The following is a 15,676-nucleotide window of genomic DNA, read 5'->3' on the forward strand; positions in this document are numbered from 1 at the left end:
GTCATAATCATTGACAGGATAACTCGGTCCAAATACAATAACACAATGCAGTCCAATATTAGCATTAAACATTACCTAAGGAATACAAGTTAGTAATAACTACAGGCGCAAATACATGCAAGAGACCAAGTAGAGTCATTAGTCGTACGATCAAGCGCATTAGATATTTCATAATACAAGAAGGCATACGGTATGATTCATAAACTAGTAGCGATAGTTACATTAAGTCACTCGGGCAATGGAAAGACTAGTGAGTTTGTTTGTTCATGTTTCTGATTTCTCAGTTCAGTATCGCAGCGCAGAAGGCTAACTGCCTATCACTGATGGTACAATCCATATCTGTAAAAAGCAACGTAATCGCAAACGCCGTAATGATTACCATTCCCTGTAAACCGAATTCATCATGCCATCCCTGTGGGAATCATAAAGTGCAGCATCCGACCAAAACCCCTGCAAATCACCAAGACCGTAAGCGGACAACTGTTTAGTTGCGCTCACCACGGAGACGGCGGGCGAGCTGGATGTCCTTCTGTAATGGTTGTTAGAAATGTGTAAAATAGTGAATATGGAAGTAGGTGTACTAACCGATTGGATGGTGACACGCTTGGCGTGGATGGCGCACAGGTTGGTGTCCTCGAAGAGAGAGACGAGGTAAGACTCGACGGACTCCTGAAGAGCACCGATGGCAGAAGACTGGAATCGCAGGTCGGACTTGAAATCCTGGGCGATTTCACGAACCTATTAAAGACGCGTTAGTCTGATGTTGTTGATGATCGCGATGCGGGGAAGTCGCGTTAAGTAGAAGAACACGGTCGCGATATCCACTTGTCAAGTGACGCGTGGATGAAGCGATGGTGATATGATAGAACGGATAATAACTTACCAGACGCTGGAAGGGGAGCTTGCGGATGAGAAGCTCAGTCGACTTCTGGTAGCGACGAATCTCACGAAGAGCGACGGTACCGGGCTTGTAGCGGTGAGGCTTCTTGACACCTCCGGTTGACGGTGCGGACTTGCGGGCAGCCTTGGAGGCGAGCTGCTTGCGGGGAGCCTTGCCACCGGTGGACTTACGGGCGGTCTGCTTAGTGCGGGCCATTGTAGATGATGCTACCGAGTAGTTTGGTGATGAAAAAGTTGATGGAAGTGGTAATATTGATGGTTGTTGTGGTGAAGATGAGGCGAATGCGGATTGTTGTGGATTGTTGTAGATGGTAGAAAAGAGAAAACGGATTGGAGGGGTGGGGGAACTTAGTTAAATATGTGAGAGATTGGGTTTCTCCTTTGGCTGATTGTGTGCAAGGCAGGTACTCTGGGGGGCAACTGATCAGATGGTCAATGCGCAGCGTTGCAGGATCAGAGAGAGAAAAAAAATTTCGAAAGCGCGGTTACTTTGGGGTGCGTTGTTGATTATTTTTTGGGGGGGAGACAGGGATGTGTTTTGCTGTTCAAAAGTGCTTGGATTTTAGGTGGGAATTTTGAGACTTGGTTGCCATTCGGGACTCGTCCAATTTCTGATTGGGTGCACCTTAGCGGTTTCTCCATAAATTTAGTGACTTTACTACTTTCGTAGCAATTTAAATCCTCTAGATCAAGAAAAAGGCAATTGCTATTCGACCCGTACGTATGGCAACATACTAAAACTGATAAGACATTTGATAAGGCTGCAACTAATGAAAGTGCAGCGCTGAAACGTACTTGCATAGGTATCTTATTATTACTGGATTTGGCATATATCATGTTTCCGCGGATCTAAGACATTCTCTCAAGTACGTATTTCATTATTCCATTGGTGAGCGGAAGTATTTTGTATGAATGATACATCCAATTACTATCTTTAAGTGGCAAACTTAGGTGTGCTTGAAAAACTAGTCATAGTCATATGGCAATGTACTATGCGTAAAGGAGGGCAGCTACGTAAGTGTTATGCCTGAGGCATCATTCTAAACATAACACAGCTATGTAGGTTAAGGGCTTCTTCATGGAATGTAATAGATTCTCCATGCATGAAACAAGTCAGACTAAGGTTAATAAATGGTTTCCAACTATTCCTAGCTTGGTAATATAAATAGTAAGCGCATAAAGTTTAATTATTATCATTAAGTTGCGTTCGTGACACTTTTAGTTTATTAGTAGATTTGTAGGTTGACTGCTTAAAAGAACGTCAAAAGCCGAAAAACGATAAGAGAATGAGAATTAATGATTGGCCCAAGTTGATTTAAACTTCTTGCATATCAAATCTGACCCGAATGGGAGTAGTGGGGTCCGTGTACAATCAAGCGCAGCTGCCCTGCGGAGCGCGTTGGACTGCAGCATTCTTTTTTTTTCTATTGGTTAAAATCCGCTATTTTATTTTGCGACTTAGTGGGGCTGATCAGGCACGAGTTCGCGTCAATCCCGGGCTGATCTGATTCCCAGCTACCGGACCCGCCCCGTTGATATTTAAAACTGTCGCTTTTCCCCACGTCTCAACCTTTCCATCTTCCAAACATACCGCTTGCATATCAGCCTCATCTGTACCACTTGCACCAGCACCAAGCACCCCATAACCAAAACCTATCAACCAAATACTTTTCTCTAACCTCATTCAATATGACTGGACGTAAGTATCCTATTCAGCTTCGGCTATATCCTTTCGGCATCTAGCCTTTTTCAGCTTCAGCCTTATCAGATCGCGTCGCTAACATACCTCGAATAGGCGGCAAAGGTGGCAAGGGCCTCGGAAAGGGTGGCGCCAAGCGTCATCGCAAGATTCTTCGTGACAACATCCAGGGTATTACCAAGCCCGCTATCCGACGTCTCGCTCGTCGTGGTGGTGTCAAGCGTATCTCAGCCAGTAAGTTACATCTACTCAGTCACGTCTATAACGCGTCAGTTAACTAACGCGTTTGCCCCGCAGTGATCTACGAGGAGACCCGAGGTGTTCTAAAGTCCTTCCTCGAGGGTGTCATCCGTGACGCCGTCACCTACACTGAGCACGCCAAGCGCAAGACTGTCACATCTCTAGACGTTGTCTACGCTCTAAAGCGACAAGGCCGCACCCTGTACGGTTTCGGTGGTTAAACATTCAATCTTGGGCTTTGGAGGGGTTTTGGTCACGTTTGTTATGAAGTCTTTTCTCGCGGTTGCCACATAACTATTGCATTGTGGTTGGTCATGATGATCATGGGATTCGGTTCTGCGTTTAGGGTGTTCACTGTATCATAAGGGATTTGGGGGTCCACTACATGGATTTGTCCATCGAGGCATAATCAATTGACGAACACATAAGAACATCCATCCGTTTTCGTTTCCCGTGATTGCACCATATTGTCTAGTTCGTAGTGTAGTATCTGCCTCCATGTTTTCGGCGCGACCGTACCAATATGCTATATCCCGTGGCCTACCCGGTTTACGTGTTTTCTATGTGAGTCAGGTCGAAGGCAGTTATTCAATGACTCATTTTGACCTGCTAGGAGGTCTACCTAGCCCGACACCGTAGCAAGTGAATGATCACAGGCAGTTACATATGTAGTCCCCCTACGCAATAATATAGTTGCTCTCACGTCGAGACCATTTCATAATCTCCAAATCCACACGTATCAATAATTATATTCGTAGCACAAACAAATCCCGGATGTTCTTCTTGGCTGAAAACACCGCCTACGTTAAACTTATATTTGCCTTACTTGATATTCAAATTACTAGCAAGTCCAACATGAGAATACACTTCCAGTCGAAGCCAGGCCTCGGTATGTAGAAAGGAGGTTGCTTCACTATTTGATGATAGGAGATTATTCTTCGTTACGCCAACCCGGCTAGTACCAAGCGGAAAATAACCCTGTACTCCTTGTACTTGCTAGGCGTTCTACGGTCTATGGGTCCTTATTGCGGTGTGGCAGGTTTTCCGTTTAGATATGCCTGTGTTGATTAATGCATGACTTTTATTTTAACCAGGAGCATGTGAAACGGCCACAGTTGATAAAGTATGAGTATATTTGTAACCCTTCTTGGAACCTGTTGAGTTGATCCTACAACAAGTGTGTGAATAATCTTCAGATGCTTACCTATTACCTAGTTACAATTTAATTTTGTGTTTAATTATTCCATATATCAGCTTAAATTGCGGTTATACTCAGTCATCCTGAAAAGTGTCATCGATATGATGAATGGTACGAATACCTGAAGATCCAAACAATTGCGCATTGTTGATTAAGTTTAATGTTTACAGGAGTAAAACTATAGGTAGATATTAAAATCATTGATTATAGGACTTGCAGCCAGTTTGAATAACGTAAACGCCAACTTGATACTGAATCTTAAATATGGATAATGTCCGTTAAACTCTTTTTAAAGGCGGGAGAGATCAAGTTACCTCTGTATGTTTGTATGCTTATCTTATGCAGTCGGTGAATGCGTGCTATGTTGATTGTCATTATGAGAATCAACAAATCTCACCTTAGGGTTAGCGATAGAGGCATTGATCTTAATCCATAGGTTAGCTAGATGATGACATTTAACTTCTTGTTTATATTTTCTACAGTATTATATTATACAAAGTAACGGAAGTCTTGAAAATTTGGGCATGATAGTATTTACGGCTTATTTAAAAGTCTTATCCATCATACGATACTCATCCGTGTGTTATTATGTTGTTATTATACCTTGGTTGGTTTTGGTCATTGTCTTTTATGTATACACCTCTTGAACTGGCGAGTTACCATATCTTGTTCAAGCTAGCTACGGGAGCCTACGGCTGTATATACTGATAGTGTCCTCCGTTATAGTTATCTCATCTAAAACCCCGACAATGTTCGAATTGATGAATTCCGACTCGTCACTTCTTATTGATATATCCTTCGGGCCTGGAATGTGACAGTGAGGCACAGTGATCTGGATAACTGCCACGTAAATGTTACCAACGTAAAAGTATTCCTGGTACCGCTTGTCGAACATGCCGGACTATTTTATCTGATAATTGTAATGGCTTATATGAGACTGACAAATTACCTCTTACCGTACACACTTTGTAAGCAACATTGAGGTTTACGTGTACTCTTTGTTTCGACTTGGTCTTATCTGACCATGCTGTTGATTCCGTTATGCGGTACTTGCATGCGTACATAATCCCAGCTCGTCTGTGCTAGAGGTGGGCTTATGATAAGATCATACACATACGTAGCTTCGAGACTCTTGAGGTGCTTATCATATCACTTATTGAAGTGTAAGTTTACCCACGTTAGTTTAGACCTAGTCTTGCACGTCGATGTATGTCTATTTTGGTCCACTGCGTCCATATGCATCATGCAACATCATGTAGCTAGATACCAATAGTCGATAACGATATTGGCTTACCAAGAGCTCCAAGTGATCATCTCACCATCGGACTCGAAAAATATAATAATCGTCTGTATTCTATTCTGGGGTACTGCGTGGAGTAAGTAGATCACATGTACCAATATCCAATCGTAACGTAAGCATTTGAATTGTCATTCTCATCTCAGATACGTGGTCATGTAGATAGGTCACATAGTCATCAAAGCACCTGCGTCTAATAGAGGTTACTAATATTATTATCGTTCTCAGTAGATGGGTTACATGTTGCGAGGAGCTGCCTGGAACTGGATCAAGATGATTCATGAATGTGTAATCCGGTTAATATGGCAAACACTCCTTTTGTGCTACTTTTAGGAGGTTAGAATATTCGTATACGCGAGCAATACTATACAATCAGCGGTTTGGCTGAAATTTTCGATTGAAGTCGCCGATGCTGGGGTATCAGCTGGGAGCCGGCTCTTGCGATGTGATCCGTTGACCGGATCGGAGCATGCTTACCGGCTCCGGACCCGGACCGAAGCATCATCTAAACCCCCATTTCACAATGGAAAAGTCATATCATCATCATCTTTTAGTTAGAGCCGATATAATCGTGAGTTTTAATTGTGAGACCGATAATTGTAGTATTGAATTAAACGTGACACTGGCCATGCCAGCCTTAGCACTAGCCACACAGTGCAAGACTTTCTTGCTCTGTAAAGAAAAAAAGAAAGAGAAAGAGAAAATAAAAGTGTGAAAGAAAGGGGAAAAGAAAGGTCAAAACAAAAGAGAAAGAGAAAGAAAAAAAGAAACGCACCGTACTGTAGTTGGATTAATATGGACGTTGGCGTGTGGGGATGCCGAGGGGCTGATTAAAAGTTGGCGGGGATTTGGCACTATTCACGACGCGAAAGTACGCGTCTAATACTCACTTATAGAGGAGATAAGACGCGTTCTATACATATCAACTAAGTTTCATCCAATTTTAGACTAGTATGGACTTAATCACCAAAACTCTCCCTACTTACTACTGAGCATAAATATTTCCCGTGTTTTATTTTATTTCCTTGCATTTCCCTTAACATGCAGAGCTGACGATTAGCTGAATAGACACTTCAGCTGCTTGATCAGCGTGTCTAATTTCTCTCAGTATATGTAATACGACTTCTAAGACGCATAGATGCGAATCACGATGGGCTTGCCGTAGGCTAGAAGGAATCGTTCATTCGATACGGGGAAGCCGTTGCTATATCTGGACTTGGCCCCAATGCAAGATCTCCCAACATGAGATCGCTGACACGGTGCATTGCAGACAGCGCGCAGTGGAAAGTCGCATTTGGGGGTGCACGTAGCCGCTGGCGTATGTTACGACATGGCATTTGGGTGTGGTATAACCTATCTGGTGTCCTTCGAGACTGAGCCCTAGGATAGGGAGTCGTGCAACACTAGCTGCTTGTAAGCGGTCTCGATTCTTGTTGCGTGTCAGCACTCAAAAAAACGAGGCTCACGTAACTAACAGCATGAACATCGCCTTCTAGACCCCTTCGTAACGATGCATGGTTTGTTTCAAGTGGGTATCTTGCATAGACAGATTGTCAACGTTTACTATATTAAGACATGTGCATACATGTAAGAGGAAGCCTACGCGAGTCTTTTTTTCAGCAGGCCGCGAAGTCGCGCATTATGTAGTAGTATGTTGTGTTCAATTTGTCTCAACAATTTGCATATACCTACAGATTTGGAGACTAGCTGCTTGACGCTGGCGCCGTATTCAGGTGCGTGCACGACGGGACAAGGAACTATGCGGGGGAAAAGAAGAAACGAAAAAGTCTAGATTGTACAATACACGCATATGTAGATGGACGTTGTGTTTACGCTAGTCGATAAGGGGTTATGATCATAGAAGCCACCGAGCCGGAGCCGACCGATCCTGTGGTATACCATCGTAGTACGGAAAAATACGGCTGGGTATGTAATGTGAGTGAAAAAAATTTCAATCTCATCAGTTGCAACGTAACTTGTCTTTGTCTAAGACCCCGTGTTCTCGAGTAGGTATCCTCATTCTTGCAGTAGTTAGTAGTTCCAGCCAGCTTGGTATTCATCTCGGTCGAAGCGAGCAACAAGTTCCACGTGGGAGACCACAAAAAAAGGGAGGGATGTTTGCACAAGCTGAATGCTACTTTAGCCGCAGTAGGCCGGATACCTTACACAACATCAAGTATGGGGATTGTGGAATCGTATTCTGAACTTTCCCATCCTTAGGCCCATGTGCCAGATTCGTGTATCGTCAGCACTATACGCCGGGACGGAAAGGCTGTGCTCGCTTGTAGGTATCCTTAATCCCTGATCTCCTGTGCCGTTGACACTTGCCTGGTTCCTGACCTGGCTGACATGGGTTGATGTAAATAATACGACAAACGCATGAACAGACAAAAGCGATTATAGCCGACATCCACAATGCCAATATCGATGGTCACGATCAATGGCTATTGCATACGTAAGGTATCTGCGCGGTTGAGGTCTGGCCAGACTGCATTTTGTATATACCTACGGGCTGTATGGGCTGCCTCCCGATCCCCACGGATACACGTGTGGACGTTCAATGTGCCGATCGGATAGCACAAATCGATCGAAGAAATAAATATGTCTAATACATATATATAATACTTCTGATTGGACGATTCAAAATTGTGTATAGCCGACTTCTGTAGCCTTGACTTCGGCTCGACAACTATATCCGCAGTCCAGGTATAGGGTATATTTACCAGGTATAATTCGACGAAAGGTTTAACGAGAACGGGTGGGAAAAAAAAGAGGAGTCTGATTGAGGGGAGGAACAAGCGCCCGGGACAACCGATCTGCAAGGTACATGGGGGCGTACATAGCACAGCCACAAATCATGTAGAATGTTCCACAATGATTATTTTTTCTTTCTCTTTTCTTTACCAGTTGAAGGTCCAGAATCTAATTGTTTCTAAAACTGCCGGTTCCAGAACCTCGGGACTTTATTCTACCAACCTTAAGCACGAATATGATTTGAAATGTATTTGAAATGCCGGGCAGGGCAATAATACAAAACGCAGAGTTGTTCCTAAGTACCTATATATGTACCTCTTTGCTCAAGTAATACAGATATCCGAACGGCGTTCGCCGTTGTCTGTAGTAATTACATTAGGTATCTATGTAGGTTAGGTATTTAGGTAGGTATACAAGCCACCCCGCGGTTGCGAACGGGGTTTGCGTGTATCACGTGTAATGTTGGTACTGCGCTCTACCAGGCTCGGGGTCTGCGTGTAAGGCCGTATGTCGCCCAAAGGGGCACATGGAGTAAGGAATAGGGCGTGTTAGTCATCTCCGACGTACTATCCGCGGGAGTTAAAGGATATCGGATTCGTCGGAATTTGCTGAGACTTAGGCCTGTGCTTCCATTCCATGTAGGGCTGAATAACGCCAAGCTCGAATGCCGAGATTTGACATGACAACCTTTTTTTCTCTTTCGCTTGTAGGACCATTAATTCCCCGTAACACAGCTATTCGCATCTTTCTTTGCATTTTGGAATTCTGCACACCAGCATGAGGCTAAAAAAAGAAAAACAATTCCATTATGTTGCATATATCCCGGTCGTAACTAATCGTGACCAAGACTCCGAAACTCCCGTTGCGCCTTATGCTCTTTTTTTTTACGCCGATGCGTCGTAAACCCCGCCAACTCCATCGCATCCGAAGTCCCGGAGGGATGAGGATAATGCCTAGAAATATATTCATCTCGAGCGTATGACTAATTTATCCATGCGACGTTGCCGTAGACATTCTAGTATGATACTCTCAGTATATTTCGTGATTAAATGTGGTTTATGACTATGGAACGATGGTGACTTGACTAACACGAGAGATGATCTGACTGGTACCTGACATGTGACCAATTCTCCGCGCTTGATTCTAGATCTCACACGTGTTAGTAGATGCATCTCTTCCATGCCCGTAATTGTTCTAGGCTTGTGTCCTGTGTTTAAAATGTATGTAAAGTAACTATAGTACATCCGCTACCTATGTAGGTACTCTACACAGTAATGGTTACCCATATCAATTTTGGCGTTTCTGCATTCTTTATGTAATCGGGTCGGAAATACTTGCCTCTACCGGAGATACCCACCTGGGGACGAGAGCCTCGAACCTTTACCTGCTGAATATTTGTGGCTCATGAATCATCTAGCCGTGGCAGTGCAGGCAAGCCCTCCGTGGATAGCCGGGAATACATTGGAATCTGGAAAACGTATACTACGTATTACCTATCAAAAGTTATAGAATACCTAGGTAAATGATCTTGTAAATGGCTGCGTCGGACAGGCATCGGACTAGGTAAGCCAACTAAATGGGGGATCATGATGCAAGCCAGAGCGGGAGATAAACGGAAAAAAATGAATAGAAAAAAGGGAAAAAAGTTCTCATCGACGTTGTACGACCCCCCCAATTGCGAGATCGACCCACATATGTATCTTGAATCATTGCAAGGCCATACATGCACAAACTGCATACGAAGCTACGTCATTTTTAAAGCTGCTAAAGCCAGGGTCCCTTGTAGACCCGCATCCATTACATATCATGTACCACTGAATGTACCTTTTTTTCTAAAGTACTCTACTTTCATTCTTAACTTACGCCAACGTAGTATACACCTTATGTATAATCATCGAATCAGCATCCGCGCGCGTATTGGGGATGAATAATACCCTTCAAGATGTATACTAGTGTATTGCATGAATAATTGTGTCAACGGTACTAATTATATATACCTCTGGATGAACAATAAATATCATCATCAGATACCGTCTTATTTTTAAAATTTTAAAACCATCCATCCAACTCAAGACGAACGGGACACACAGACCGTCCAAAATCCGACATATAATCGATCTTGGCCGAATTACCGTATAGAGACTAGCTACGGATAGTAGGTCAAAGGCCGATCCGGACGAGAAGATCGAGAACAAAGAGGTGCAATCCCAAGCCAATAATTTGGTTGGACCACATGACCTAGCACTTCATTATCAAGCCATCATCGTTTCTCTCCTCTGCCACCTGACTATTACTCATCAGATTCGGGAAAGAAGAAAGAGAACAGAGACACAGACAAGATAGGACTACCAACTTGCCAAAGGATAGTCTCTTTCTCGATTAAGTGACTTGGTCGGTCCGAGTCGTTCCTGTTCCCAATAAGGTTTAACTACTGGGGACCCTCTGTCAAGGTTTACTTTGTCATAGTTTTCCTCGGAGGTGCAGAGGTGGAAGAGGGAAAGAAAAGAATTGGGAAAAGCCAAGGAAGCTAAAGGAGCTAAGACTCCTTGTACCTCAGGTATCTTGGTACCTTCCCTATACCCCAGTCGGTCCCCTCAACCCTGTTCCCCAATAATCTGGATGTCAGTCAATTGGACCCTTCCGTATTTAAGTCATTATCTTCGCCACATCTCTACTTTCCACCCCACACTTCATCATTCTATCCGAACTAATACATATCATTACAGCATTTTCTCCAACTACGATACTTACATTACTTGGATTTCCGTCTTAATTTCTTTGACTACATCCGATTACAGCCAAACTTAAACTCAAACATTACTCGACGACTGTTCGTTCGACCGTCCCATCGCTTCGTCCCATCGCATCGTCACACAATATGATGCAGATGCTTGATCACAATAGCTATTCATCAAGTAACCACCAACCTTTCCAGTTCTTTCCCCAACAAACCCTCGACGGCACATCGAGTACGAATAACGGCTTCAACCGGTCAACATCATCATCACTCTCAACATTAGATACTGCTGCCGCCGCCATCGCCGCTTCTCAGCGGTTCAGGACGCCTGCGACACCGTCGTCGCAACAGAGCTTTGACGGGGGAAGCAACAGCCAAAGTCTGACCCAGGTTCCCGACTTGATGCCGTCAGAATCGTGGATGCTTCATAGTAGTCAACAAACCCCTAGAGCAACACATCGCTTTAGCCATCAGCGCGAATCCTCTCTCTCGTCGCTAGGATCTAACGGTCCAGCATCACCGTACAATGCCAATACATCGAACCCGCACATCGCTGTTCCCGATTCAGGGAATGACGGGTATCACGACATAGGAGGTGGCGAAAACAACTACGCATACGGCATGGGAAAACCTATGTCGATACCCGATAACTTCTACGCGAGCGCCCTGTTCAACAACCGCGACAGCAATATGACTAATAACAACAGTAATAACTACCACAACAACCGTAATATCATCAGCGGTCAGCATGTGTCGCGCGATGTATCCTCGGTTGATGGCTTGCCAAACCTAGCGAATCAGCAGCAACACAAGCCAAGGAGTGACCGAGGCTTAGCCCCGGCTCCCGAGTTGTCAATTGGCGGTGGTTCTTCTTCTGCCAGATCTCACCCAGTCTCGGTGGCGAGTTCAGTCGCGGGTGACTCACCCGCGACACCGTCTTTCCACGAGACCGAAGACGACTGCCGAAGATCAAGGAATGGTGAGGCCTCCATTCTTATGTCGCCCTTCTTGTGCGATTCTGATCCTGACTTTGACAACTACTTACAACTTCTTGATGACGCAGTTTTTCACAACCCACAAGTTCCTAAGCTAGATCGCACCATGACAGACATCTATAACGACGAGCTCTATAACCCCAACTTTACTATAACGTCAGCTTCTCCACCGCCTCAGACACAGATGGCGATGTCGCCAAGTAACGACTTGTTCGCCCAGAGACTACAGGCTGCCAACAGTCAACATCTTAGCGCAGTACAATCGCCTGTGTCGAGCACATCGCGAGATGACCAGTCTCCGTTCCGGCAAGGTTCGCCGTACGCTTCCGCTATCAACGATTTCCCTCAGGTGGGCGTGGACCAGATGCACATCGGATCGGCTCGACAGATGAACCAGCGGTTGAAGGCTGAACGAGACGACAAGGAACTACAGCAACAGTTGGCGCGCAACTCTACACAGCAGCAAGGAACACCAAACACGATTTCGCCGAAGGATGCGATGCTTGACTTCAACGAGTCGGATGACGCTTCTAATATGCCGCTATTTCAGCCGCATGAGACTAGCAGTTACAACATGGAGCACACGAACAACGGGGCCACAAATGGAGCATCTAGGACCATTTCACAACACTCAAGCCCGTCTTTCCAGTCAATGGCATCGACACCAATACAGGCCGCATTCAACTTCTCTATGCCGAGTAATGTACAGATGCCGCAACAATATCCTTTCATTGCGCACCGGCAGCAGCAACAGCGCTCGACCCCTACAACCTCTACATATTCAAGGGTGAGCTCAACCGAAGCCAGCAACTCAGAGGGTGGCGATATCCCAAGCCAGAAACCAGCTGGAGCCAGTGCGGACGGAGGGACGTACACTTGCACATATCATGGCTGTACGCTACGGTTCGAGACGCCAGCATTACTACAAAAGCACAAGCGCGAGGGGCATCGACAAGCCAATGCCTTAAGCCACGTCAGGTCATCCCCGACAACAACGAGTGGAATGTCTGGCAGCATGCTCAACAGTCAGGCTGGGCCGCACAAGTGTGAGAGGATAAACCCTAGCACGGGAAAGCCATGCAATACAATCTTCTCTAGGCCCTACGATCTTACGCGACACGAAGATACGATTCACAATGCACGCAAGCAAAAAGTCCGCTGCGACCTTTGTACGGAAGAGAAGACATTTAGTCGGGCAGATGCGCTTACAAGGCATTATCGCGTCTGTCACCCGGACGTGGAATTTCCTGGCAAGCATCGGAGGCGAGGTGGTGTTGGCGTATGAGCTGGCGCATAACGAAGCCTAAACTCACTCTCTGCAACGTATGCCGTATGTACTGCCAAGATACCCAGTCCAAGGCAGTGCGAAGTGCGATTTGCGGGCTAGAAGGTTCCTTGGTTGGAGGATATGTTCGAATGCCGTTCGAATGGTGCTCGAATGGTCTGGAAGCAGGGCGGACCCAACGCAATGCCCAATGGCCATGCAAAGCCGAGGGTGTATCGAGTGGGGTTCCGTTGACGTTGGAAGATAGGTTCGATATCAAGGGTCCAACGTCAATCTGCAGGGACCTGCGGGCTAATGAATGCACCTGGCTATTTCCGGCATGGATCGCGCCTAGCGGTGGTCCGACTTCCAACTTGGGCCACAAAGCGCGCTGATCAATCAGGACCCTTGGGTTGGGACCCGACGGCCGTCCCCGCAGCGCTCATGACTGGCTAGCGACTGGCTAGCGACTGGCTGGCGGTGGTATGACGTCTCCCTATGACGTATCACTTGGGAACTTCTGGGCTTTTGGGCGTGGGCCGCCGAGTGCTACAGCATCACCACCTACATCATATTCCATTTCGCTTATCGTGGTTTTGCATCATTGACATAATTTTCTGGTACATTCTACCGGAACGCTTTACCCTCGATTCCGTTTCCGCTTCCTGACGAACTCGCATGCAACCATGATTACTGTCGTCAGATCGGTTCGGCTCCTGTGGGACATGCATGATTCTGTTTCGCATCTGTCATCACCATGCATTCGGCTCCGGGCTATTTGAGCAGTCCGCAGGTAAACTAGGCGTCACTATTACTCGGGAGCGGAACTGAACTGATAACGGGAGAAATTCAGGTTCCTTATCTATTTCTCCTTATATTTCCTTATTTCGTCATTCCATGTATTTGTCACGGGGTTTACGGGGCTACAGGTCCGGGTACCTTATAGACTTGGGAAGGAAAGAAAATTGCCGGAATCGGATCAGCAATGATTTTTTCTTTTTTTTTGCATTCAACTCAGCCTTACCTACACTTATTTTTTAATGGTCCCTTCGTCTGTATAATTTTCGTCTATGCCGCCAAAGGGGCTGTATTTATTATCTTACACCTGTTGCATTTGCTGGGTGCTGTACGATTCTGGCCGGGAAACAAAAGCGAGAGGAGAGTATTTGCATAGGCTTCGTTACCAATGATTGGGAAGAGGAAGCATATGATTGAGACGAATATCTTAAATTACGAATGTATGATCAGCGGATGTATTTTTTCTTTGTTCATTTCTTTGTCCTTTTGCAGCAGCTTATACATAGCGCTGGGTGGTACGCAGGATCATAAAAAAGGGCTTCACGACATGTCGGCAGACAGAAAAAGATTGTATTATGAATATGATAGGGAGATGACGGCATGGCTAAAAAAAGTTGAGAGCCGACGGGAGCTCTGTTATAGAATTAATGACCCTGCGAAGGTACTTTACATATTAATACTACCGACCTTGGTCTTGTGTAGCATGTTTGGGTATCTTTTGTATTTATTAGGAATATATAACTATACATGACTACCTAATGTATACTTATTTGCCTGACGTATAATAACGAATTACAAGAATATAATTTAGTATTTTAAGTTTTAAGTTTATGTTTTTAGGATGAATGATACGGTGCCGTGCTCTCGCGTGTATGCATACGATAGATATGGTTACGATACGTGTTTGATGCTGGATGCTAGAAGTTGGTTTTTGCGAGATTAAGCTTATATTTTTAGGGCGCGCGGACCTAACGGATAACGGATGGAATCAACCGTAGTTTGTGTTCCTTGGCATTGGAACCTCGGTCTAGAGGTGGATTCTTCGGCCGGTGAAACGGGTTGGCTTTGTTTGTTTGCTTTGTTACATTGATAGGTTTGCTGTTGTTGCTTTATGGTTCTGATTTTTCTTTTTTCTTTTTTTTATGATCCTTGCGTGCTTGTGGTGATATGTCTGATGTTGTTGTGTTGAGTACCTAGGTACCTAAGGTACTTAGACTTACATATGCGCTGTGCCCAAAGGCTATGTATCTGTCATTTATTGATCTGTTTACACTGCATAGGTACATACATCAGGTAGGTTAGGTACCTAGCCTAACCTGCTGCTGCTATATGTATGTTACCCAGGTGCGCATCATATAAGTACGCATATAGGTATATATAAGTACGCATATAGGTATATATATGTACGTTTATAGACTATAATATAGGTATGTAAGGTATTTACGTCCTCGTTTAGCTATCAACAATAATTGCCGTAGATGCAGCGGGATTCGGGGTATCTTATCCTACGCTGGGGGACTGGCAGCAGGCATCTCCACGTATGTATATGTCAAGGCGCGTCGAATGGATGCTGCCGAGGTTGGGTTATTGGCGATGCGATTGCGTCGGACTTGAGTTGCTGGGAAGCAAGCAGCAAAATAGAGTAGAGCTATGTAAGCTTAAGGCATGGATACCATGTATGTGCATGTTGTATGTTGTATGCTGTATGTACCTAGGTAGGTACCTACATGCATGGCGCAAATGATAATAGCCCGCCGTTAGGTATCATCTTACCATACCTCCAGCGGCATATCG

The 15,676-nt window shown here is 45.1% G+C and overlaps 4 protein-coding genes across 4 annotated transcripts; 2 read left to right on the forward strand and 2 right to left on the reverse strand.

Moving 5' to 3' along the window:
* Nucleotides 1-176: 176 nt before the first annotated feature.
* Nucleotides 177-1,471, reverse strand: F5Y00DRAFT_233567 (histone H3). The gene is made up of 3 exons (XM_048007322.1): nt 884-1,471; nt 586-738; nt 177-529 (listed from the first exon to the last, which is right to left on the reverse strand). Exons 1-3 carry the CDS (start codon nt 1,094-1,096, stop codon nt 485-487), a joined length of 411 nt encoding a protein of 136 aa, XP_047866017.1. The 5' UTR covers nt 1,097-1,471; the 3' UTR covers nt 177-484.
* An 892-nt stretch (nt 1,472-2,363) lies between these two features.
* On the reverse strand, nt 2,364-2,925 carry F5Y00DRAFT_233569 (uncharacterized protein). The gene is made up of 3 exons (XM_048007323.1): nt 2,897-2,925; nt 2,696-2,833; nt 2,364-2,599 (listed from the first exon to the last, which is right to left on the reverse strand). Exon 3 carries the CDS (start codon nt 2,582-2,584, stop codon nt 2,372-2,374), a length of 213 nt encoding a protein of 70 aa, XP_047866018.1. The 5' UTR covers nt 2,585-2,599; nt 2,696-2,833; nt 2,897-2,925; the 3' UTR covers nt 2,364-2,371.
* On the forward strand, nt 2,590-3,060 carry F5Y00DRAFT_260822 (histone H4.1; the record flags this gene model as incomplete). Its single annotated transcript, XM_048011084.1, has 3 exons — nt 2,590-2,599; nt 2,696-2,833; nt 2,897-3,060. 3 exons carry the CDS (start codon nt 2,590-2,592, stop codon nt 3,058-3,060), a joined length of 312 nt encoding a protein of 103 aa, XP_047866019.1.
* A 7,915-nt stretch (nt 3,061-10,975) lies between these two features.
* Nucleotides 10,976-13,105, forward strand: F5Y00DRAFT_252490 (uncharacterized protein; the record flags this gene model as incomplete). The annotated part of the gene is made up of 3 exons (XM_048009942.1): nt 10,976-11,403; nt 11,533-11,804; nt 11,889-13,105. The coding sequence occupies 3 exons, from the start codon at nt 10,976-10,978 to the stop codon at nt 13,103-13,105; spliced, it is 1,917 nt and encodes a 638-aa protein (XP_047866020.1).
* Nucleotides 13,106-15,676: the final 2,571 nt, after the last annotated feature.

This window comes from Daldinia vernicosa (genome assembly GCF_022497035.1).
Source record: "Daldinia vernicosa strain CBS 139.73 unplaced genomic scaffold F5Y00scaffold_16, whole genome shotgun sequence".
NCBI lineage: Eukaryota > Fungi > Ascomycota > Sordariomycetes > Xylariales > Hypoxylaceae > Daldinia > Daldinia vernicosa.